This window comes from Oryctolagus cuniculus, chromosome 5 (assembly GCF_051225735.1).
Source record: "Oryctolagus cuniculus isolate XC-2025 breed Fujian yellow rabbit chromosome 5, ASM5122573v1, whole genome shotgun sequence".
In the NCBI taxonomy this organism is placed as follows: Eukaryota; Metazoa; Chordata; class Mammalia; order Lagomorpha; family Leporidae; genus Oryctolagus; species Oryctolagus cuniculus.
This window is the reverse complement of record NC_142871.1, coordinates 140,175,250-140,198,675: the sequence shown is the minus strand read 5'-3', so window position 1 is coordinate 140,198,675 and position 23,426 is coordinate 140,175,250. Positions and strand designations below refer to the sequence as shown.

The 23,426-nt window shown below is 44.8% G+C and overlaps 1 protein-coding gene across 7 annotated transcripts in view; it reads right to left on the bottom strand.

Annotated features, from left to right (window-relative positions):
• Positions 1-4,547: 4,547 nt before the first annotated feature.
• LOC100355380 (RLA class I histocompatibility antigen, alpha chain 11/11) overlaps positions 4,548-23,426 on the bottom strand; it is a 69,901-nt gene continuing 51,022 nt past the window's right edge. The window contains exons 1-9 of one of the 7 annotated variants that reach the window (XR_016234722.1): positions 8,420-8,514; positions 7,898-8,167; positions 7,037-7,300; positions 6,815-6,929; positions 6,192-6,467; positions 5,961-6,074; positions 5,513-5,545; positions 5,368-5,415; positions 4,548-5,241 (exon numbers count right to left, since the gene is read on the bottom strand). Coding sequence is in view for 4 of the 7 variants with exons in the window: in XM_008262671.5 (XP_008260893.4) it covers positions 5,231-5,241; positions 5,368-5,415; positions 5,513-5,545; positions 5,961-6,074; positions 6,192-6,467; positions 7,037-7,300; positions 7,898-8,167; positions 8,420-8,495 (1,092 nt within the window). In the remaining 3 variants the exon portion in view is untranslated. Of the gene's footprint in view, positions 5,242-5,367; positions 5,416-5,512; positions 5,546-5,960; positions 6,075-6,191; positions 6,468-6,744; positions 7,301-7,897; positions 8,168-8,419; positions 8,515-23,426 lie in introns of those variants that run through there. The other 6 variants (XR_016234721.1, XR_016234723.1, XM_008262671.5 and 3 more) reach the window with 6 other exon arrangements.

Below are 23,426 nucleotides of genomic sequence, written 5' to 3'. Positions count from 1 at the left end.
TCATTGCTGCCACCTGGCTCTGAGCTGTAAGGCAAGGTCCTAAGTTGCCTCTTCTACCCTACTCCTATTTGGCTTGTGTCTTGCTCTGCTTTGTTCCAGAGATTGGTGGGTAGTGGTATTGGAGCTGGTCCCTTGACCTCTGGGTTAATGCAAGTCCAAAATCTTAGTCTGTGGATAGGGGCCTGGGCGCAGGGCTGTAGGTCCCTTTTAGACACTGATTTTTATCATGGCGGGCCTTGTGCTGGATTTCAAGTCCAAGGACTGGGCTTAATTCACTCTTCCTATCCTGAGAGCATGGTGAGCAGTGACAATGGCAATTCTTCCTTTCTTGCTTTCATTTTTATAAAAAGTATTTATGGGGACAGCACTGTGCATAGAGGTATAGTGGCCGCCTACAGTGCCAGCATCCCATATGGCTGGCAGTTCAAGTCCCAGCTGCTCCACTTCCAATCCAGTCCCTGCTAATGCACTTGGAAAAGCAGTGGAAAATGGACCAAGCACTTTGGCTCCTGCATCCTCATGGAAGACCCGGAAGAAGCTCCGGGCTCCTGGCTTTGGATTGGCAAAGCTCCAGCTGTTGTACCCATTAGGGGAGTGAAGCAGTGGATGGAAGACTTCTCTCTGTCTCTCTGTGTAACCCTGCCTTTCACTTAAATAAATAAATAAATATTTTAAAAGATTTATTTATTAATTTGAAAGGCTCAGTTATAAGGAGGGAGGGAGGTAGCGAGGTAGGGAGGGAGAGAAGGAGGAATGTAGGGAGAGATAAAGAGAGATATCTTCCATCCTCTGGCTCCCTTTCCAAACAGCCACAAAACCTAGGGCTGGGTCAGGCCAGGCCAAAGTTAGAAACTGTGGCTAGGTTTCCCATGTGGGTGGCAGGAGCCGAAACACAAGGGACATCTCCCACTGCTTTGCCAGGCACATAAGCAAGGTGCTGGATTGGAAGTGAGGCACCCAGGACTTGAACCTGTGTCCACATGGGAAGCCAGCTTTGCAGGTGGCGGCATAACCTGTGTGGCTTAACCTGCTGCACCACAACGCTGAGTTGATGCACAAATAGATACTCAAATTAGTGACTCTGTGGCAAATGGATCACCCCAGTGTCTTCTTTCTCAGCCGTCATCTTGCTAGAAGCCTACATTTATTAATGTTTGCCTTATGGTCTAACATATGGTCTATCCTGAAGAATGTTCCATATGCACTTGAGAGCAATGTATATTCTGCTGTTGTTGAGTGTGGTATTTATAGATGCCTGTTAGGTCTTGATAGTTTACATTGCTGTTCAGTTCTTCTGTTCCTTTTTTGATCTTGTGCTTAGTTGTTATATCCACTATTGAGTGTGGAGTGTTTAGGTGAAGTCTCGAACTACTATTTTTGCATTTCTGTCTTCCTTTCTATCAGTTTTGTCTTCATGCACAGTTATGTATTGCTTAATGACAAGGGTACATTCTGAGAGATGCATGGTTAGGTGATTTTCTTGAATATGACATCATAGGATCTACTAATACAGCTTAAAACAGCTATGATTTCATCAAGAGATAAAATCTTATGGGATCACCTCTCTCTCTCTGTGATCTGTTACTTATCAAAACATAATTGTGTTATGTGAGACTATATTTTGGTTCTTGGTCCTTAGGCACATATATAATTATTGTTTCTTTGTGATGGGCTGACACTTTTATCATTACAAAATGCCCCTGTTTATCTCTGCTATAATTTACAAAGTCTGTTTTGTCTGATATTTGTGACCCACTCCAGCTTTCTTGTGGATGCTCCTAATATATCCTTTTTTTCACCTTTAAAATGTCAGTCTGTTTTAAACTTTGAATCTGAAACTTGTCCCCCTCCTATAGACTACAGAGTCTGACCTCACTCTTGCCCAGTGTGTTCATCTCTGGACCTTGAGGGGCTTGTTTATTCTATTTCACGTCTGTTTTCCTCTGATAGTCCCTGTTTTCTGATTCTGCATTGTTAAGGAGTTGCATTTTAAAAACAGATTTATTTATTTACTTGAAAGTCAGATTTAGGGAGAGAAGGAGGGAGGGAGAGAATCTTGCATCTGCTGGTTCACTCCCCAGATTGCCAAAATGGCCAGTGCCAGGTCAGGTTGGAGCCAGGAGCCAGGAGCTTCATCCAGGTTTCCTGCGTGGGTAGCAGGAGTCCAAACACTTGGGCCATCTTTCATTACTTTCCCCAGGCCATTAGCAGGGAGCTGGATTGGAAGTGCAGCAGCTGGGACAAGAAATGACCCTGATATAGGATGAAAGCATTGCAGGAGATGGCTTTACCTGCTATGCCACAACACCAGCCATTAAGCAGATATTTTCTATTATAATATGTTAATTCCCTTAGGGATGTATGCTACAATTTTCTTGACAATTGCTCTTGAACTGTGTACAACATGTCTCATATGAAACAACTTCAGATTTATACTATCTTAATTTTAGTGAGATACAAAAATTATACTCCATTTAACTCTATTTCCTCCTCTTCCACTTAGTACTGTTATTATTATACAGATCGTATGTGAATATCATAAACAACTTGCATTGCAAAAATTTTCATGTAGTTTTGGAAAGTTTCAATGTGTTCGTCTTTAAGGTCAGGGATCTTTTCTTCCATGATTCAGTCTACCAATAAGTGCACCTGATCCAGTGTTTACATCTCAGGATTTTCATCTGTGCAAGTTTGATTGTGATCTTTTATGTATCTTTCATGTCTATTTTAACTTTTGAACTTATGAAATATATTTACAGTAACTTTTAAATTTCATTTTGGTTCATTCTAACCTTTGTGTCAGTTTTAGCTTAGATTGATTTTGCTGTCTTATGAATGGTATTTTTTTGCTTTCATTTCATGCCTGAATATTTTTGATACTAGATATTGTTACTTTACAAGGTTATTGCAAGATACTTGTATGTACCATAAATATTCTTGAACTTTTCTTATAGGCAAAATTTAAGTTATTCAGGAGATGTTTGAGATTTTGGGGCTTTACTTTTAGTATTTGCTGGACAAAGTAGAAACTATTTATTCCCGGGCTAAATAGTCACCCCTCCTGACTCAAAACTCTTCCAAATAGTCTGTCGAATCCCAGCGATTTACGAGGCTCATTCTGGCTGCTGGGAACAGGCACTATTTCCAGCTCTGTGTAGCACTGGGCACTGTTACCTACAGACCTCAGGTGATTCTTCCCCTGTACTAGACTAGTTCCCTTACGTGCATGAAATAATGAGCTGAAGACCCCAGGGAGGCCCTATGCAACTTCCTTTCCTGTATTCTATCTTTTCTTTGTGCCTTCATCTTGCATGTTCTCACTGTTGAGGCTTCTCCAAATTCACACCTCTGTCCCCTCCACTCAGTGAGTCAGCTGTGCTGTTAGGGCTCCTCCTCCCTCACTGCATCCTGCAAAACCTGTCCAGGAGGGAGCTGGATAACTGTAGCCCTTCCCTCTTTCAATTCCTTCTCTCAGAGATCAGAATTCCTGTTGCCCAGTGTCTGGATACTTGTCTGTTTTTTCCTATGTCAATGTGAGTCTAGTGTTTAAGGCACAAGAATAAATCCAATTCTTCTTATTCTATCATGTCACAAAGCAAAAGCCAATGAACTGAATTTTTATAGCCAATTATTTTATACAAAGATTTATTTATTTTAAAGGCAGAGCGACAGGTACAAAGAGAGAGACACACACAAAGAGAGAGAGAGAGAGGGAGGGAGGGAGATTTTCATCCATGGGTTCACTCCCAAAATGACTGCAATAGCTGGGGATGGGCCAGGATGAAACCAGGAACCAGGATTCCCTCTGGATCCTCCACAGGGGTGGCAGCAGCAGCCCAAGTACCTGGACCATCCTCTCTGCTTTTCTTAGGCCTTAGCAGGGAGCTGGATTGGAAGATGAACAGCCTGGACTCAAACCGGTGCCACATGGGAGGCTTATGCTGCTGGTGCCTGCCTAGGAATCTTGTTCCTTTAAAAAGACTGGAAAAAAAAAAAAAAAAAACACAGAAATAACAACCTAGAAAACAGCCCCAGAATAAGGGCAGGGCTGAATAGGTCTGAATAGGTCTGAAAAGTCCTGTCTTGCACCACAGGGACTGCTGTCAGCAGGGGCTGCTCTGGGCCTTGTGAGACAGGAAAGACAAGTCACCCTGCTGTCAGAGACAGCAGACTGCTGGAGAAGAAAGGAACCTAGCTCATAACAAGAGCAGGCATAGTCCTCCATGGAACCCAATACTGAAAAGGTTAGAGCTGAGGGCTTGCCCACACAAGCTCTCACTGCCCATGGTGCTAGTGTTAGGATAAGGCTTGGGCTTTATCCTAGTTCTAAGATCAAAGATCCTGGCTGGACAACTACTACTGTGGCACAAGATCAAAGGGGCAGCCAAGGTGACCCTGGGATACCTGTTGTCCACCGTGTGGATAGCTGTCTATTTTTTCATATGTCTATCTGAATTGGTAGAATTTAAGTAAAAAGAATACATACAGACTTGGTTATCCTTTTGTGGCCCCAAGCAAAAGCCAATGAACTGAATTTTATCAAGTCATTTTTTAAATAAATAAACATTTATTAAAAAGATGAGGAGAGAGATATTTTTCCATTCACTGCTTCACTACTTGATTGGCAGCAACAGTGCTGGCTGGAACAGGCTGAAACCAGGAGCCAGCTACAAAGCGATTATCAAAGCCCACGATGGAGTGAGCATAACTGGGCCCGGCTGCACAACACTGGGCCCCTCATCGAAAGTCCTCAGTTTCTGTCCCTGCCTGTAACAGACTCAACCTAGCAAACACATGGATTCCCAGAGGTGCTCAGGTCACCTTCCATTTATTTCACCTCTCAAATTGGAAAGCTCTTATTATTCTCTAATTAAACAATCAAAATCTCAGGGAAGAATTTTAAAAAATTATTTCTTTCCAGACTCTTACTCCCAATAGGGAAGTAAGAAGTTGGAGTCCATTGTTGCAGTTCGTGGTTAAAACGATGGAGACATCCCAGCCCCATGTAGCTGGAACAGGAAGTTGGTTGGGAAGAGAATACAGGTCAGAGTGGGGGAGGCCTTGGTGGGCATGTAAGGCCAGCCTCCCAGCATCCTACTTCATGGCATCATCACACAGACACATTCAGATGCAAGCTGAGAAGGAGAAGTCAGGAACTCTTAAAGTGGATGCTCCGGGAGGAGAGGTCTTGAACAAAGCTTGCGTCACGCAGTGCCACACAAGGCACGTCTCATGCTGTGGCTGTAAACAATGAGGAACAACTCAGATCAGTCACCTTATGTGGTGACACTTTGAACAGCCCACCATATACTCAACATTCAAATAAAAAAAATTCCTCTCTGCCCAGTCCCCTCTCCCAGGTCTCACCTGTAGAAGCCGTGAGAGACATATGAGAATCCTGGGAATTCTTGCTGTCTGCGATAGAATAAAACAGGATCTGGTCAGAGCCAAAAGGGGTGTGGCTGAAGGAGCAATCATGGGGGTCTCAGGGACCTCCCCACGTCACACTCACCTGTAGACTCAGCATACCTCCTTCCATTATTAACTGTAGAATGAAAATACTATGCATGAGGCCAAGGATAAGGCAAGGCCATGAGGTCCTGGACCCCAAGGATGTTTCCAGAACATGACTGCAGGCCCAGGGCAAGATCAGGAAACAGGAGGACAGGAGAAGAGAAGGAATGGAGCAACCACCTCCCTGGAGGTCTGTCCTCAGTAAGGGGCTTTCCCCAGCGACCTCCAATGCCGGGAATCAGGTCCCCATCACGGCAGTCATCAGGGTGATGCTTCACCTTCATTCTCATACACACTTTGTAAGAGAGCACCAGCTAACAGGGCCCCTAGCCTGATAAGCATGTGTGTGCATGTAAGCACATGTATGACTGGTACTTCCCAGTAAGCAGGCAGCAGCTCCCAGTGGGACAAGGAAAACTCAGACTGCAGCCCTCACCCCTCCCTACCTGAGCTCTTCCTCTTCCTCATCACAAATGCAACCACAGCTGCTGTGACCACAGCTCCGAGGACCAGGCCAGCAACTACTCCCACTATGAGCGCGGTGGGCTGAGCAGGAGGCTCTGAGAAGGGAAGGGGAGGTGAGGGCTCTGACCCCAGGGCTCAGCCCTGCTCCTGCTAAAGGCCCCAGCAGGGCTCTGCCCTCCCCTCAGAGGCCCCGCCCCTCCTGTCCTCCTCACCCCATCTCAGGGTGAGGGGCTCGGGCAGCCCCTCGTGCTGCACACGGCACGTGTATCTCTGCTCCTCCCCAGAAGGCACCACCACAGCCGCCCACTTCTGGAAGCTTCCGTCGCCCCCAGGCCTGGTCTCCACGAGCTCCGTGTCCTGGGTCTGGTCCTCTCCATCCCGCTGCCAGGTCAGCGAGATCTCCTTAGGGTAGAAGCCCAGGGCCCAGCACCTCAGGGTGGCCTCCTTGTCAGAGATGGGGTGGTGGGCCACATGTGTCTTGGGGGGATCTGAAGGGAAGATTCAAGAAATTCAGAGGTTTTGCTGGATCTCCCATGGACCACTGAAGTAGCCCCAGGACCATCCTAAGAATGGACAGGACACTTGGAGTGGGGCAGTGAGTGCAGACCTCAGACACCAGGCTGGACTCAGATATCTGGAATAATCGCCCATTCCTGTAAAGTTCTAGAATCAGAGTGAGCCCAGGTATGAAGCTCAGGTCTCAGAGAGTTCATGTCTGACCTGAGTGGAGGTCAAAGACTGAAAAGGGAAATCAGTCCTCTGGAGACCTCGGGTGGGGGCCCTGACACCCAAGGTTGAAGGTCATACGGCTCAGTAATTTCGGGGATCCTCTTACTTTTCAACACGGCAGAGACTGGATCCCTTAATGATGCCAGAGAGAAGCGCGGGCCCTCAGATTCACTGCTTCACACAGGATCTGGAAACCCAGCAGGATTCTTCCGCCTCCGGAGCTGAGGGAGGCAGTGCTCTAACCTGGATACTCTCTTGTTCTCTCTCTTGTGAGACTCGGGCTGGGAGACTGACCCGTGATAGGGAGGTGCCCCGTGGCCCCACGTACCTACGCGCTGCAGGGTCTCCTTCCCCATCTCCAGGAACCCACGGAGCCACTCCACACACGCGCCCTCCAGGTAGGACGTGCACTGCTTCCCATCCCACTCGGGCTTCCAGATGTTAGGCCTGGTGTCCACCGTGGTCCAGGAGTGCAGGTGTTCATTCAGGACGAGGTAGTCGGCACCGTCGTAGGCTAAGATACTGTATCCCCGGAGGAAGCGCCCGTCTGGCCCCACTTCGCAGCCATACATCCCCTGGATGGTGTGAGACCCTGGCCCCGCCGTGCCCAGTACTCAGCCCTGGCACCTCAAGAACTCCCCCGCTCCCAGAACAAATGCACCCAGTACTGCCCAGTGTTCCCAGAGTCCGTGCAGCGATATAATGGTCAGCGCCTTTTTTTTTTTTTTTTTTTTTTTGACAGGCAGAGTGGGCAGTGAGAGAGAGAAAGGTCTTCCTTTCTCCGTTGGTTCACCCTCCAATGGCCGCTGCAGCCCAGGAGCCAACTGTTTCTCCTGGTCTCCCTTGCCAGTGCAGGGCCCAAGCACTTGGGCCATCCTCCACTGCACTCCCAGGCCACAGCAGAGAGCTGGACAGGAAGAGGAGCAACCAGGACAGAATCCGGCACCCTGACCGGGACTAGAACCCGGTGTGCCGGCGCCGCAGGTGGAGGATTAGCCTATTGAGCCAAGGCCCCTCCAAGGTCAGCGCCTTTTACCACCTCAACTGAAACCCAGCCACAGCGAGTCCCCCCCCTCCCCCCGCTCTTGCTGGTTAAGGAGATGCGCGTGTCCCAAGGCCACAGGGTGAAGCTCTGAGGAGACCTGGGACTGGAAGGGGCCGCGGACTGCAATCTGCCCGGGTCACTCACCTTCCTCGCTCTGGTTGTAGTAGATGCGCAGGTTGCTCAGGTACTCCCGGAAACTCAGTGTGCCCCATTCGAATCTCTGCCTGTGCATGTCCCAGTACCTAGGCTCCACCTGCCGCATCCACGGCGCCCGAGGCTCCATACCCGCAGCCGCGGCGTCGCTGTCGAAGCGCGCGAACTGCGTGTCATCCACGTAGCCCACGGCGAGGAATCGCGGCTCTCCCAGGCCAGGCCGGGACACCGAAGTGAAGAAATGCCTCATGGAGTGCGAGCCTGCGGGCGACAGGGGCTGGGGTCCTGCGCGGGACTCCTGGGTCCGAGGTGCACAGGACTAAAGGTGGTGAGGCTGCACAAGGTGACTGCACAAGGGCCTGGGAAGGGGAGGGGGCGGGACCGGGGCAGCCAAGGTGGGAGGGGGGAGTGCGGGGGGCGGGGAGGAGAAGCTACCCCGGGATCCGAGGTCCTGCGGTGCCGACTCCCGCTCCTGTCTCGCAGAGGTCATCTCCCTCCCAACCCCGCACTCACCCGCCCAGGTCTCGGTCAGGGTCAGGGCTCCAGCGAGCAGCGGGAGGAGGGTCCCAGGCGCCATGGATCCCATCATCTGAGTCTTGGGAGAATCTGAGTCACTGCTGCTCCTTGAGGATTTTATAATCGGACCGGCGGCACTGATTGGCTCCTTTAGAAACTAGTCGACCAATGAGAGTGAGAAGCGGGCCTGCGTCACGAGTGTCCAGGCAGAAGGATCTGTCTGGAATCCTGAGAGGGGAAATGCAACTCCAGGATGAGAGACTCCCTGCCTCTTGGCTTCTTGGCCCAGTCCCCCCCACACACACACCCCGCCCTCGGACCCAGACCCTGAGAGCCACGCGGCATCTGAGATTTGACCCCAGGTTTCTGTAGGACCCGGAACCGAGGCTCCTTCCACACCGTCTTCCCGAGTCCAGGCTCGGGGGTAAGTCAGTAGGTCTCAGAAGTTTTGGCTCTAGGATCTCTGTGTGTTCTTTGGAATTAATGATGACCCCAAGGATAATTTTGTTTAGCCTTATATCTTCCAACTTAGAAGCGACAATCATTTAAAAGATTTAACTCGTTAGAATATCCCATGGCACATTCAAATAGTCTCTCCTCTCTCTTGCAGGCAGCCCGTCATCGTGTTCCACCATGAGGTCTTGCCAGAGGACCAGTGCCAGGGCCTGGTGCATGAGCCTCCAGGGCTGTGAGTAAAATAACCTCTCCTCTTTACAGAGTTACCCTGCCTCAGGTGTTTCCTCTTGGGATTAAAAACCACTCAGTACATGGAGCAAAATTGGAGTAAGTCAAGGATAGCCTACAGACATTTTCAGAGGCTATGGTGTCAGTGTCTTATTTTCCGTGTCCCTTAGACCTCCTCATGCTGGATGATGGGAAATGAAAATGGTGGAGAAAACCTAAGGGGGAGCCAACAGGATGAAGGCAACCGAGGAGCCTGCATAAGGGAGAAGCCAAGGGCTGTTCAGGGAGAGTGAAGGAGGTCCGTGATGTCAGCCCTTCCCAGGTGTGTAAGCACAGAGGCCATGCCTGGCCCGGCCAGAGCTGTGGGACAGGCACCTTCACAAAGATGACGTGGTGGGCACTGGACTTGCTTGGATGTCTTCATGAGAATAAAGTGCATTTGTGTTACTCTAGTAGGACGCCACTGATGGGGTAAATGATACAGAACAGAGGTTTATTGTCACAGTTTTGCATGCTGTGAAGTCCAAGATCAAGGTCAAGGCTCTGGCAATGTCCTTCCTCCTGCACTCTCACAGGCCTGGGGGTGAGAGGGCAAGTGAGGGGGCCGCAGAGGCCAGAGTGGGCAAACTGCTCCTGGTCTGATGGCGTTCAACGTTAGCAAGTGTGGAATCCTCTAGACCCACACAACTCCCATCAGCCCCATCTACAAACGCCACCACATCAGGGATCATGTTTCCAACACACGAACCTTGATAGACAAATTCTAACCATGGAGGAGATGCTAGAAGTGAGTTTGGGAGAAATTTAGTAATGAGTATGAAAGAAACTAACCAAGTGAAGGAACAGACATTGCTTAAATCCAGGGAAATGAAAAAGTCAATTAACAAAAGATAAGTAATTACAGCTACTAGTCTGCTTGTTCCTAGCATTTACATGGTTATAAGAATGTAGACACTGAATCCTGAGCTGACCAAAATTATAAAATAAGTATATTGGGAAAGGGAACTATCCAATAAAAATGACACATAAAACTGAAATACAAAGGAGGAGAACTGTAGCATGCCGTTTCAAAGCACAGAAGTAGCAAGAAAAGGAGCAGTGAAAGAAATGGCACAGAATGCCTCTGGGGTCAGCCCTGGAGTCCCCAGAGCATGGAGATTCCTGGCCTCACAGGAAGCCTGCAGCAGGATTTGACTTTGTGACCATGTCCCTAGGTCCATTTAAAAGGATTCAATATTTTTATTTACTTTTCCATTGACAGATAATAGCTGTACATCTTTATCATGTTTCAGTACATTAAATATCACACAATTGAGGATATTTAGATTTTCCATCATCTCAAGTATCTGTTGTCGCTCCCCCTCTTCATGGAGGAACGACACAAACCCTGCCTAGGCTTCATATCCGAGTCACGGCACCATTATGTCGCTCCCCGTCTTCGCGGAGGAACGACACAGGACCCTGCGCTGTTCTTTTGTCTGCTCGGCCCTCCCCAGGTTTGCTGCTGGTTCTTCCCGGGTTGGCTACCGTCCCTTCACCTCCGTGGAGGGGCGGGCCCCCTGCCACTTTCCCCACTTCCGCAGGGGAGCGGCACACCGCCGGCCGGCTCTCTCGGGGGCTGCACAGGTGTTCCCTCAGATGTTCCCCTTAGATGTTCCTGGTGCATGTTGTCTCTCTCCTCCTTTATAGTCCTCTTCCACCAATCCCACATGCCGAGTACACTGCTCTCCTCCAATCAGGAGCAGGTCCTACAGTTTATTGGTTGAACTGGAGGCAGCTGTGTAAAAGCTGTTTCTCCCTTCTCAGCGCCATATTGTGGGAGAGCAGATGCATAGAATAAGTCTTAATTCCAGTAACTTAGTCTAGTCCGAGTTGCTCCCAGTTGCTCCCCACATCTGTCACTTCTTGCCAGCAAGGCCATCACCTGATGCAGCCCCAAACCAGGAACCAGAACCTAGAGCCAGGACAAAACTGATTTCTTTATAACTTACCTAGTCGGTAATGTTTCCTTATTACCAACAGAAAACAAGAATTACAGGTGTTACAGATACATTAAAAATGCCAAATCTTCCTGTCCATGAAGGGGGTGTGTGTCTCCATTCATTTCTGTACTCTTCAATTTATTTCATCAATGTTTTTACAGTTTTCATTTTGTAAAGAATTTTCTCCTCCTTGGCTAAGTTTATTCTGAGGTAGTTAATTTTATTTTTTGTAGCAGTTGTAAGTGGAATTAATTTCTTGATTTCTTGTTCAGAAAGTTTTCCATTGCTCTATAGAAATACTGCTGATTTTTTTTAGCATGTTGATTTTCTGTCTTGGCAACTCTAATGACATCATTTGCTGATTCTGTTTTTGCTGGAGTTAGAATTATTAATATATATATATATGATGTGATCTGTAAACAGAGACAGTTTGATTTCCTAATTTCCATTTTCTTTGCCTTTTATTTCTTTCTCTTGTTTAATTGCTCTAACAAGTGGTGAAAAAGAGCATCCTTGTCTTGGTCTTTCTTTTTTAATAAAGATTTATCTTTCGTTCTTTCTTTCAATAGGCAGAGTGGCACTGAGAGTGGAGGGAGAGGAGAGAGAGAGAGAGAGAGAGAGAGCGCTCTTCCATCTGCTGGTTCACTCCCTAAATGCCCACAATAGCCAAGGTCAGGCCAAGCTGAAGCCAGGAACTCAGAACTCCATCTGGGTCTCCTACATGGTTAGAAGGGGTCCATGTACTTGAGTGAGTCATCCTCTGTTGCTTTTCCAGGTGCATTAGCAGGAAGCCAGATTGCAGGTGGAGCACCAGGACTTAAACCCATACTATAATAGGGGATGTTGGTGTTGGAAGCATGGTTTAACTCACTGCACCACAACGCCCACCCCTTCCCTTTTAGAGTAAGAGTTGTCTTTTATTCCTGATTTACCAAGATTGTTTTATCATGAATAGGTAAATATTTATTTTTATAATACTTTCTCGACAAGAAGATGATCCTATGTTTGTTTGCCTTTATTCTATTAATTGGGTAAATTAGATTGATTTTTATATACTCATTCAATGTTGCATCCTTGAATAAAATTGATGTGGTCATAGTATATTCTATTCCATTTGCTGGTACTTGGTTAAGGATTCATGAGAGATGTTTGTCTGAAGTTTCCTTTTTTCATGAAAAGCTCAAATTTTTACTAAGTTTACAAATTTGCAAAACCATCACCACAGTCCCATCATAGAAATGGTCCATCCCCTTGAAAGATTCCTTGTGCCAATTTGCAGTCACTTGTCTTCACACTCTCAGTTCCAGGCAAACATCAATTTGCTTTTGTAATCTATATACATTTATTTTTCCAAACATTTCATATACGTGGAATCAAACAATATATGGTCCTTTGTATCTGGCTTCTTTCACTTACAATAATGTCTGAGGTTTACACATTTTGTCCCTTTTATTGTTGAATATTACCCTAGGGTATGGATATACTTCATTTTATTTATCCATTCACCAGGGTGAAAAAGCTTTAATTACAACATCAATTTCATTTGAGCGGCTGGAGCCATTGATACTATCTGATATCTCTTGTGGGTGTACAATGTCTTTGCAGAGTCCTAAGACCATTTCTGAGAATAAAGTCCTGGAAGGAAGATGAAGCCAATGATCATGAACATTTGTACATTAATAGAAACAACCAGAGTGTGCTCCAGGTGAACTGAACTAGAATACATTGCCATCGGTGATGTGTATGAATGTCAGTTGCCTGCCTCCATTACCAACACTGTAGGCTGTCAGTCCTCGCCCCAGCACAACTGGTCAGTGAAGACCATTTCAGTGTTGAGCTATACTGCATTGCTTTCTTTATTAGCACTGTTGTGTGTATTGTTCATACACAGCCCGTTCACCCTCAGCCTAATTTTCTCTACCTTTATGAACATTCCAGGCCTCTCTCACTTCACTCTGTGACACAATTCTTGTTTTGTTATTTTGTATAACCTAGAGCACAATACATATTTAAGCATTCCCTTCATTAGATGCACCTTATTCAGCTTGTGTGGCCATAAAGGAAATCACATCAATGGGGTCTTAAAACACACACATTCATTTCCATGCGCTTCTGGAGGCTAGAGGTGCCAGACCAAGGTGCCAGGTGCTGGGTTCCCACCTTGCCGTCTTTGTCACAAGGCTTGCCTTCCCACCAGTCTCCAGTCACATGTGCCTTATTTCCACTGGAGACCTCACCACAGTGGCCTTTGGTGTCCATGTGTTGAGCCTTGCTCTGCTCATGATGTGTTTTCTAAGATGACAGAGGCATAACCTATAGCATCACCTCTCACATCCATACTTGCACTTTCAGCAACAATCCCTTCAAGGAAATCTTGGCTTTTCTGGTCTGCACCTCAGAACTCTTCCAGTGTCTACTCATTACCAGTTCCCAGGTCTTTTCTATCTTTCTTGTACTCATTAAAGTAGCATTGTGGGGCGGCTGTCCAGGTTCTTGCCTTTAGCACAGGAAGGAATTCAAGGATGAAACATAGGTAAAGGGCAGCAGAAAAGCAAGATTTATTTCCGTACAAAGCAAAAGGACACGCTCAGGAAGGAATGTGGGCATGAGAGAGAGAGAGAGAGAGAGAGTGAGCGAGCATGGGTACAGTTTTAAAACCAGCCTGCTGCACTTCATCCACTTCCCTGCTAATGGCCTGGGAAAGCAGCACAAAATGGACCAAGTGGCTGGGCCCCCAAACCCACGGGGGAGACCCAGATGAAGCTCCTGGCTCCTGGCTTTGGCCTGGCCCAGCCCAGGCCCTTGTAGCCATTTGCAGAATGAACCACTGATGGAAAATCTCTGTCTCTCCATTTCTCTCTGTAACTCTTGACTTTCAAATAAATAAAATAAATCTTTTTAGAAAATAAAGAAATATTTTGGTAGCACTCAGTAGTGAAGCCATCTTCCAAGTTTTCCCCATTCAATAGGATGTTGGCCGTGGGTTTTTCATAAATTGCTTTGATTGTGTTGAGGAATGTTCTTTCCATACCGAGTTTGCTTAGAGTTTTCATCATGAAAGGGTGTTGTTTTTTATCAGATGCTTTCTCTGCATCTATTGAGATAATCATATTGTTTTTCTTCTGCAGTCTGTTAATGTGGTGTATCACATTGATTGATTTGTGAACATTGAACCATCCGTGCATACCAGGGATAAATCCCACTTGGTCTGGGTGGATGATCTTTCTGATGGGTTGTTGCATTCTATTGGCCAGTATTTTATTGAGGATTTTTGTGTCTATGTTCATCAGGGAAATTGGTCTGTGATTCTCTTAGACTGCTACATCTTTTTCAGGTTTAGGAATTAAGGTAATGCTGGCTTCATAGGAAAAGTTTGGGAGGATTCCCTCTATTTCAATTGTTCTGAATAGTTTGAGAAGAATTGGAGTTAGTTCTTCTTTAATGCCTGGTAGAATTCTGCAGTGAATATATCTGGTCCTGGACTTTTCTTTGTTGGTAGGGCCTTTATTACTGATTCAATTTCTGACTAAGTTATGAGTCTGTTTAGGTTTTCTATGTCTTCATGCTTCAATTGAGGTAGGTTGTATGTGTCCAGGAATCTATCCATTTCTGATAGATTTTCCTGTTTGATGGCGTTCAACTCTTTGTAGTAATTTCTGATGACTCTTTTTATTTCTGTGGTGTCTGTTGTTACATTCCCTTTTTCATCTGATCTTATTGATTTGCATCATTTCTCTCCTTTTTTTAGTTAGTTGGGCCAATGGTGTGTCAAATTTTTTTATTTTTTCACAAAACCAGCTCTTTGTTTTGCTGATCTTTTGTAATGTTTTTTGTAATCAATTTTGTTGATTTCTTCTCTAATTTTAATTATTTCTCTTCTCTTACTGGTTTTGGGTTTGGTTTGCTGCAGTTTTTCTAGATCCTTGAGATGCATTGATAGTTCATTTCTTTGGTGTCTTTCCAATTTCTTGATGTAGGCACCTAATGCTATAAACTTTCCTCTTAACACTGCTTTTCATGTTTCCCATAAGTTTTGATATGTCATGTTGTTATCTCCATTTACTTCCAGAAATTTTTTGATTTCTCTTTTGATTTCTTCTATGACCCACTGTTCATTCAGGAGCATGTTGTTCAGTCTCCATGTGTTTGTATATACTCTAGGGATTCCTGAATTGCTGATTTCCAGCTTCCTTCCACTGTGGTCTGAGAAGCTGCATAGTATGATTTCGATTCTTTTGAATTTGCTGAGACTTGCTTTATGGCCTAATATGTGGTCAATCCTGGCTTTTCACAAAGAATTTGGGAGGATTCTATGTCTTTCAATTGTTTTGAATAGCTTGAGAAGAACTGGAGTTAGTTCTTCTTTAAATGTCTGGTAGAATTCAGCAGTGAATCCATATGGTCCTGGACTTTTCTTTGTTGGGAGGGCCTTTATTACTGATGCAATTTCTGACTCGGTTATGGGTCTGTTTAGGTTTTCTATGTCTTCATGGTTTCATTAAGTAGGTTGTATGTCCAGGAATCTATCCTTTTCTGCTAGATTTCTCAGTTTGCTGCATACAACTCTTTGTAATAATTTCAGATGACTCTTTATTTTTGTGGTCTGTTGTTATGTTAGGTAGGAAGTCAGAAATTGAGCCTATATGTGTATGAGAAAGACCTGAAGACCAGCACCTACTGCAGAAGCTCCAGAAGCCCAGCATCTTGCACTTCAAAGTCCTGCCCGGATCCTGATGACCTTCCAGGGAGTCCTGCCCCTTCTACCCAAGAACCTTCCAGGTACTGACTAGTATAAGCACTTCAGAGTCCCACCCAGATCCTGATGACCTTCCAGGGGGTCCTGCCCCTTCTACCTGGCCTGATAAACACCCTTTATCTAAGGTGGGGTGATACCAGCCAGGCTTCCCCTGTCTGATAACTTCAGGGGGAAAAACTCAGAAAGCAATTTTTCATATTTACACCCAACAAGTCCTTTGTTTGGGAGAAGAAGAAGGAGAGGAGGAGGGAAAAGGCAGGAAGGCAAGACCCATCCCCTAAAAAATCCCAGACTAAATGTGAACTACGCACGCTCTCTCAGGTTCTGTCTGGAAAGTTGCCCATCCGTTCTTACAGATGTCCCTACCCTAATAAACCTTGCTATTTTGCTTTTCTCTGCTCTCTGTCTCACACCTGAATTCTTTCTTGCATGAAGACAAGGACCCTTTGCTTCTTTGGTAACAGTTGCATACCCTATTCATCTCTCATGTTGTTGATCTTGGTCTTCACGCTCCTTTTTTTGGTTAGTTGGGCCAATGGTGTGTAAGTTTTGCTTAGTTTTTCAAAATATCAGCATTTATCGTTGTACTATGACTCTAGTTTATTGGACTGTCTGCTTTCAATGAATCTCTAGAGACTTGTAGTGGGTGTGGCCAGAGAGTTCTGTTCAGTTCTCCAGGGTTAAGGGTGTGCCTAAGTGACACACCCAACTTTGGTGTGGTAATCTTCTCTCCCTTTTTTTTTTAATCGGGAAGGAAGTATATTCTGCTCAGCTGAGCTCTTCTCCTCAATGGAGACCAGTGCCTGAGCATTAGCCCCAGTGGGTATAATATTCATCTGCTCTGTCCCCAGGACAACACAAAGGATCTGTGCAATCCTCAGTGTAAGTTCAAATTCCTCAGAAATGTCTCTCACTGGGTAACCAGGAACCCCCAAGCTTGTGGCGTCTCCCACTGAGACTGCTCAAGGCCCCAGCCACATCGTGAGTTCTCCCACACACCCTCAGTCTTTTTTTTTTTTTTCAGAGTCCTGGTTCAGTAGTTTCACAGAGTCACAAGCTCCTAGCCTCCTGTTATTTCTCCCCACAAGAGACAGGAGTCTCTGCTCGGCTGATTGCCAGGTGCAGACATGAGCTGGTGCAGCTATTACATATGTTCAAAGTGGCGCCTGTTCTATTGGCTTGTACCTCTCTGTGAGGTGATCGGAGAGAGAGAAACGTGTCCCTAAAATCCTTTTATTTTTTCTCTCTCACTCCTCTAGTTTGTCTCGTATGTTTTTCCCCCACGGGGCTTCAAGCCTCGTCCCCTCTAGGCTCTTCCTGCCCCTTTTTTGCCAGTGGCTTGGGCTTCTGTGGGCTTGCCTCACCTCACTTTTCAGTGCTGGTGAGTATGTTCTTGGCTGTTGGGTCCTGAGCATGGGCACCCAGGTCCTCCACATAGGTCTACCCTGTCCCTCTAATTTTGGTAGAGTTCCCTCTGCCGTTTTTTCCCTAACTCTTACCTGAGACTACACTCTCTCCACTTTTTTTAAGCTATCTTCTCCTGGGCTAAAACAGTAAGCTCCCTTCCTATTCTGCCATCTTGGACCAATTAATAGGTCTTTTTTTAAAAAGGAAAATCAACAAAAAAAAAAAAAACAAGAGAGTTAAATTGCATCCTGGTTTGATTGCACCTAACAAGCATCTACAGATTTTGCATCAAACAACTGCAGATTCACATTCTTCTCAGCAGCACATGCAACATTCTCCAAGATAGAGCATATACTTAGTCACAAAACAAGTTTCTAACATGTTTAAAATACAGATAATACTGAATATATTTTCTGTCCACAAGTCATAAAACTAGAAACCAATAACAAATAAACAAACAAAAAACTTTGGAAACTACCTCAATACATGGAAATTAAACAACTTACTCCTGAGCAATGACTGGATCAGGGAAAAAAGGAAACATTAAAAAATATTCTTGAAATGAATGAAAATGGAAACATTCCAAAATCTTTGAGATATCAAAGCAGTACTAAGAGGGAAGTTAATAGTAATCAATGCCTACATCAAAATAGCAGAAAGATCTCAAACAACTTACCCTGGTCTCTTAAGGACTTACAAAAACAAGAACAAATCAAATCCAAAATTAGTAGAAGGAAAGAAACAGTACAACTAAAAACAGAATAAATGAAGAGCAAATAAACATAACAAATCAAATGAAGAGCTGATTCTTTGAAAAATTGATAAAGTTATCTAAGAATTCATAAACTTAGCTAAGGCTAACAAAGAGAGTAGGTTCAGATAAATACATTAGAGATGCAAAGGGAGACAAAACAAATGACATCACAGAAATACAAAAAAATCATTATAGGTTACTATAAACGATACAGAAATAAATTTGATAACTAAGAAGAAATAGACATCTTTCTGGACACACCTAATTGAGAGTGAAACAAATCAAAAATGAGTAATGGGACTCAATCAGTACGAGAAAGTATCCCCTCAAGGAAAAGCTCAAGATCATTTGGCTACAGTGCCAAATTCTATCTTTCAAAGAACTAAAAACAATTATCCATAAATTATTCAAAATATATACAATGACGTAATTGCTCCAAACTCATTCTGAGAGACCAACATTACCTTGATGTCAAAATCTGCTGGGCAATGGAAAGCCAAGACTCTCTGGAAAAAAAGAAGAAGAAGAAGAAGAAGAAGAAGAAGAAGAAGAGGAGGAGGAGGAGGAGGAGGAGGAGGAGGAGCTAAATGAAAGATCTCTGTGAGTGAGATCCCAGTGGAAAGAAAGGGCCATCAAAGAAGGAGGTACCTTTCTCTGAAGGGAGGAGAGAACTTCCACTTTAACTATGACCCTGTCGGAATAAGATCAAAGTCGGCGAATTCAAAAGGCTTCCATAGCCTTGGCAACTCATGACTGGAGCATAGGGAGATTACTGATGCCATAAACAAGAGCGTCAAATTGTTAAGCCAACAACAGGAGTCACTGTGTACTTAATTCTCATATGGGATCTGTCCTTAATGTGTTGTCCAATGTGAAGTAATGTTATAACTAGTACTGAAACAGTATTTTATACTTTGTGTTTCTGTGTGGGTGCAAACTGATGAAATCTTTGCTTAATATATGCTAAACTGATCTTCTGTATATAAAGAGAATTGAAATGAATCTTGATGTGAATGGAAGGGGAGAGGGAGCGGGAGATGGGAGGGGTGCGAGTGGGAGGGAAATAATGGGAGCAAAGCCATTGTAATCTATAAACTGTACTTTGGAAATTTATATTTACTAAATAAAAGTTTAAAAAAATCTGCTGGGCATAGATACAACACTCCTCAACACAATACAAGCAAACCAAATCTAATACAATATTAAGAAGATGATTCACCAGGATCAGTTGATGTTCAATGCAGGGATACAAGGATTCAACATACACAAATCAATAAACATGATACATCTTACTAACAGAGTGAAGGATGAAAGTCATATGATCATCTCCATAGATGCAGAATGGGCATATGATAAAATCCATCATCCCTCCATTATAAAAATAGAACAAATTAAGTCTCCCAAGAACATAACTCAACATAATAAAAACTACACATAACAAGCCAATAGCTAACATAATATTAAATGGGGAAAAGCTAAGGGATGCCAACTTCTACCACTTTTATTCGACATAGTACTAGAAGTCCTAAACAGGGCAAGTGCACAAAGAAAAGAAGAAGTCAAATTGCCGCTGCTCTCTGATGATATACTCTTACATATAGAAAATCCAAAAGACTCCACAAGCAACTACTAGAACTGGGCATAGTGTTGTGCCACAACAGGTTAAACTGCTGCTTCTGATGCTGGCATATCTCTCAGAGCACCAGTTCCAGTCCCAGATGCTCTGCTTCCAAATCAGCTTCCTGCTACTGTGGCCACTGTGCCTGGGAAGGCAGCAGGGGATGGCTCAAGTACTTGGGCCCCTGTCACCCATGTGGGAGACCAGGATGGAGTTCTGGCACTGACATTGCCCTGACCTAGATGTGGATGTCGAAGCCATTTGTGGAGTGACCCAGTGGATGGAAGATCAATCTCTGTCTCTGTCTCTCCTCTCTCTGTTGCTAAGTAAATCAATCTTTTTTAAAAACCTACAGGGACCGGCTCTGTGGGGTAGCCAGTAAAGCCACTGCCTGCAGTGCCAGCTTCCCATATGGGTGCCTGCTCAAGAGCTAATGCTCCACTTCCAATCCAACTGTCTGCTATGGCCAGGTAAAGCAGTGGAAGATGGCCTAAGCCCGTGGGCCCTGCACCTGCATGGGAGCTCCGGAGGAAGCTCATGGCTCCTGGCTTTCCCTTGGCGCAGCTCCAGCTGTTGTAGCCAATTGGGGAGTGAACCAGCAGATGGAAGACCTCTCTCATCTCTGCCTCTCCTCTCTCTATGTAATCTAGTTTCAAATGAATAAATAAATTTTGGAAAAATTATTAGGAGTAATAAATGAATTCAGCAGGGGCTGGTGCTATCGCATGGCCAGTGGAGCCGCGACATCCAGTGCTAGCACTCATCAGCCCAGCTCTGGCTGTTGCAGCCATTTGAGGAGTGAACCAGAGAATGGAAGCTCTCTCTCTCTGCCTCTGCCTCTGCCTTTGCCTCCTTGTAACTCATCCTTTCAAATAGAATTAATTACTTAGTTAATTAATTAATTCAGAAATGTTGCAGGATATAAAGTCAACTTAGAAATATTAGCAGCATTGCTAAACACCAATTACAGAAAGAAATAAAAAAAGAAATCCAATTTCCAATAGCTACCAAAAAACCCTAGAAATAATTTCACCAGCGAGGTGAAAGATCTCTACAAGGAAAGTTATAAAACTGGGGCAGGTATGTGATGCAGTACTTAGATCACCACACGCATCATCCACATCTCGTATTGCAGTACCTGGACTGGAGTGCCCACTACTCTGCTTCTGATCCAGCTTCCCACTGGTGCATCCCTGGGAGACAGCAGATGATGACTCAAATATTTGGCTCCTTGACACCCTTGTGAGAGACTCAGGATTCATTTCTGGCTTCTGGCTTTTGCCTGGACCAGTCCTGACTACTGTGCAAACTTTGGTGTAAGAAATTGAAGAGGACATAAACAAATGGAAAGTCATACCATGGACATGGATTGGAAGAATCAGTATTATTAAAATCTCCATACTACTCAGAGAAATTTATAGATTGAATGCAATCCCTATCAAAATAACAAGGGCTAGAAAAACACTACTACAATTAGTATGAAACCACACTAATTGTAGTCAAGGCAATCCTGAGCGAAAAGATCAAAGTAGTTGGCATTATATTAACTGATTTCAAAATACAGTCATAGAGAGAGGTGAGCATCATGGTGCAGCAGGTTAAGCCACCACTTGGGACATCTGCACCCCGTATTGCAGTGCCTGGGATTCTCACACCCCTGCTTCTGATCCATCATCCTACTAATGCACCTTGGAGGCAGAAGAGAATGAGTCAAGCCCTTAGGTCCCTGTCACTCACCTGGGAGACTCAGATGGAGCTCCTGGCTCCTGCCTTCAGCTTGTGCCAGGCCCAGCTACTGCAGGGCATGTGGAGAGTGAACCAGTGGATGGAAGAACATTCTGTGTGTGTGTGTGTGTGCGCGCGCGCGCGCGCACATGGGTGGGTGTGTGTTTGTGTCTCGCTATCTCTCCCTCCCTCTGTCTCAACTAAACAAAAATGAACAAATAAACTTTTTAAAAAATCCATTGTGGGGACAGTACTGTGGTGTAGGTGTAAAGCCGTTGCCTGCAGCACTGACATTCCATATGGACGCCGGTTCAAATCCCTGTTGCTCTACTTCTGATCCAGTTCTGTGCTTTGGCCAGAGGAAGCAGTAGAACATGGTCCAAGTGCTTGGATCCCTGCACCCAAGCAGGAGACCTGGAAGAAGCTCCAGGCTCCTGGCTTAAGATTGGCCCAATCCACCATTGTAGGCATTGGGGGTAATGAACCTCAGAAGGAAGACCTCTTTCTATCTGCCTTTGCCTCTGTAACTCCAACTTTCAAATAAATAAATAAATATTTTTAAAAAGCTATTGTACTTAAAACATGATGGTATTAGCATTAAAAAAGATACTTGGAGCAATGGAACAAAACAGAGAACCTAAACATATACCAAACATCTACTGACAACTAATCTTTGACAAAGGTGCTAAAGCCATACATTGGAAAAAGAAATCCTTTCCGGCTGGCGCCGTGTCTCAGTAGGCTAATCCTCCGCCTTGCAGCGCCGGCACACCGGGTTCTAGTCCCGGTCAGGGGACCGGGTTCTGTCCCGGTTGCCCCTCTTCCAGGCCAGCTCTCTGCTGTGGCCAGGGAGTGCAGTTGAGGATGGCCCAAGTGCTTGGGCCCTGCACCCCATGGGAGACCAAGAGAAGCACCTGGCTCCTGCCATCAGATCAGAAATCCTTTCCAATAACTGGTACTGAGGAAACAGGATATCCACATGCTTAGAAATGAAGCCAGGCCCCTAACTCTCACCAGGTACAACATCAGCTCAACACAGATCACAGACCTAATGAGAAACCTAAAATTTGAGGTTAAGTAGAGTAAGATAGGGGGGATACTTTAGCACATTGGAATCCACCAGGATTTTTTGGCTAAGGCCTCAAAAGCACAGGAAACAAAAACAAAGCAAAAAAAATAGACAAACTTGACCTCATCAAATGAAAGAGCTTTTGCACAACAAAGGAAACAATCAACAAAGTCAGGAGACAGTTGCACGATGGAGAAAATACTTATAAGTGATACATCTGACAAATGGTTAATATACAGGACTCAATAGCAACAGAACAGATACTCCAATTAGGAAATGAGTAGTAAATTTAAACATTTCTAAAAGGAAGACACACAAATGACCAAGCAATACCTCAGAAAACATTCAACATCATTCATTGTCAGGGAAATGCAAAATAAAACCGCACTGATATATCACCTCACTGCAACTAGAATGGACATTATCAAAAGTCAAAATACCAAGTGCTAGTGCAGAGAAAGGGACACTTGCATACCACTAGTAGAAACGTGAATTAGTCAACTCACAGGGGGAAGCAGTCTAGGGATTTCATTGAAAAAATGAGACCAGAACTACCATATGACCCAGAAGTCCCATGACTGGGCTTTATAGAGGGAAATGAAATCAGTCCGTTGAAGAGACATGATCACTGCTGTGTGTGTCACAGCACTATTCACAGCCCAATAATGGAGTGTTCATCTACTGATGATAGATGAGGAAAATGTAGTGTGTAGTGAACATCACAATGTGCCCATAAATGTGTACAGTTTTATGTCTCACTTAAAATAATATGAAATACACTAAAAGGATAAAAATAAATTTAAATTAATAGAAATAATGCGAAACATGTTATCTGACATCAATGGAATGAAAGAAATTTGGAGATTTACTAATAGATGGAAACTAACTCACTCCTAGATAATCAGTGGGTCAAGTCAAAACAGAAATTATAAAATACTTTCAGATTAATGAAAATGAAGGGATGACATGCCAGAACTTGTGGCTTGCTACTAAAAGTGTACTTACAGTA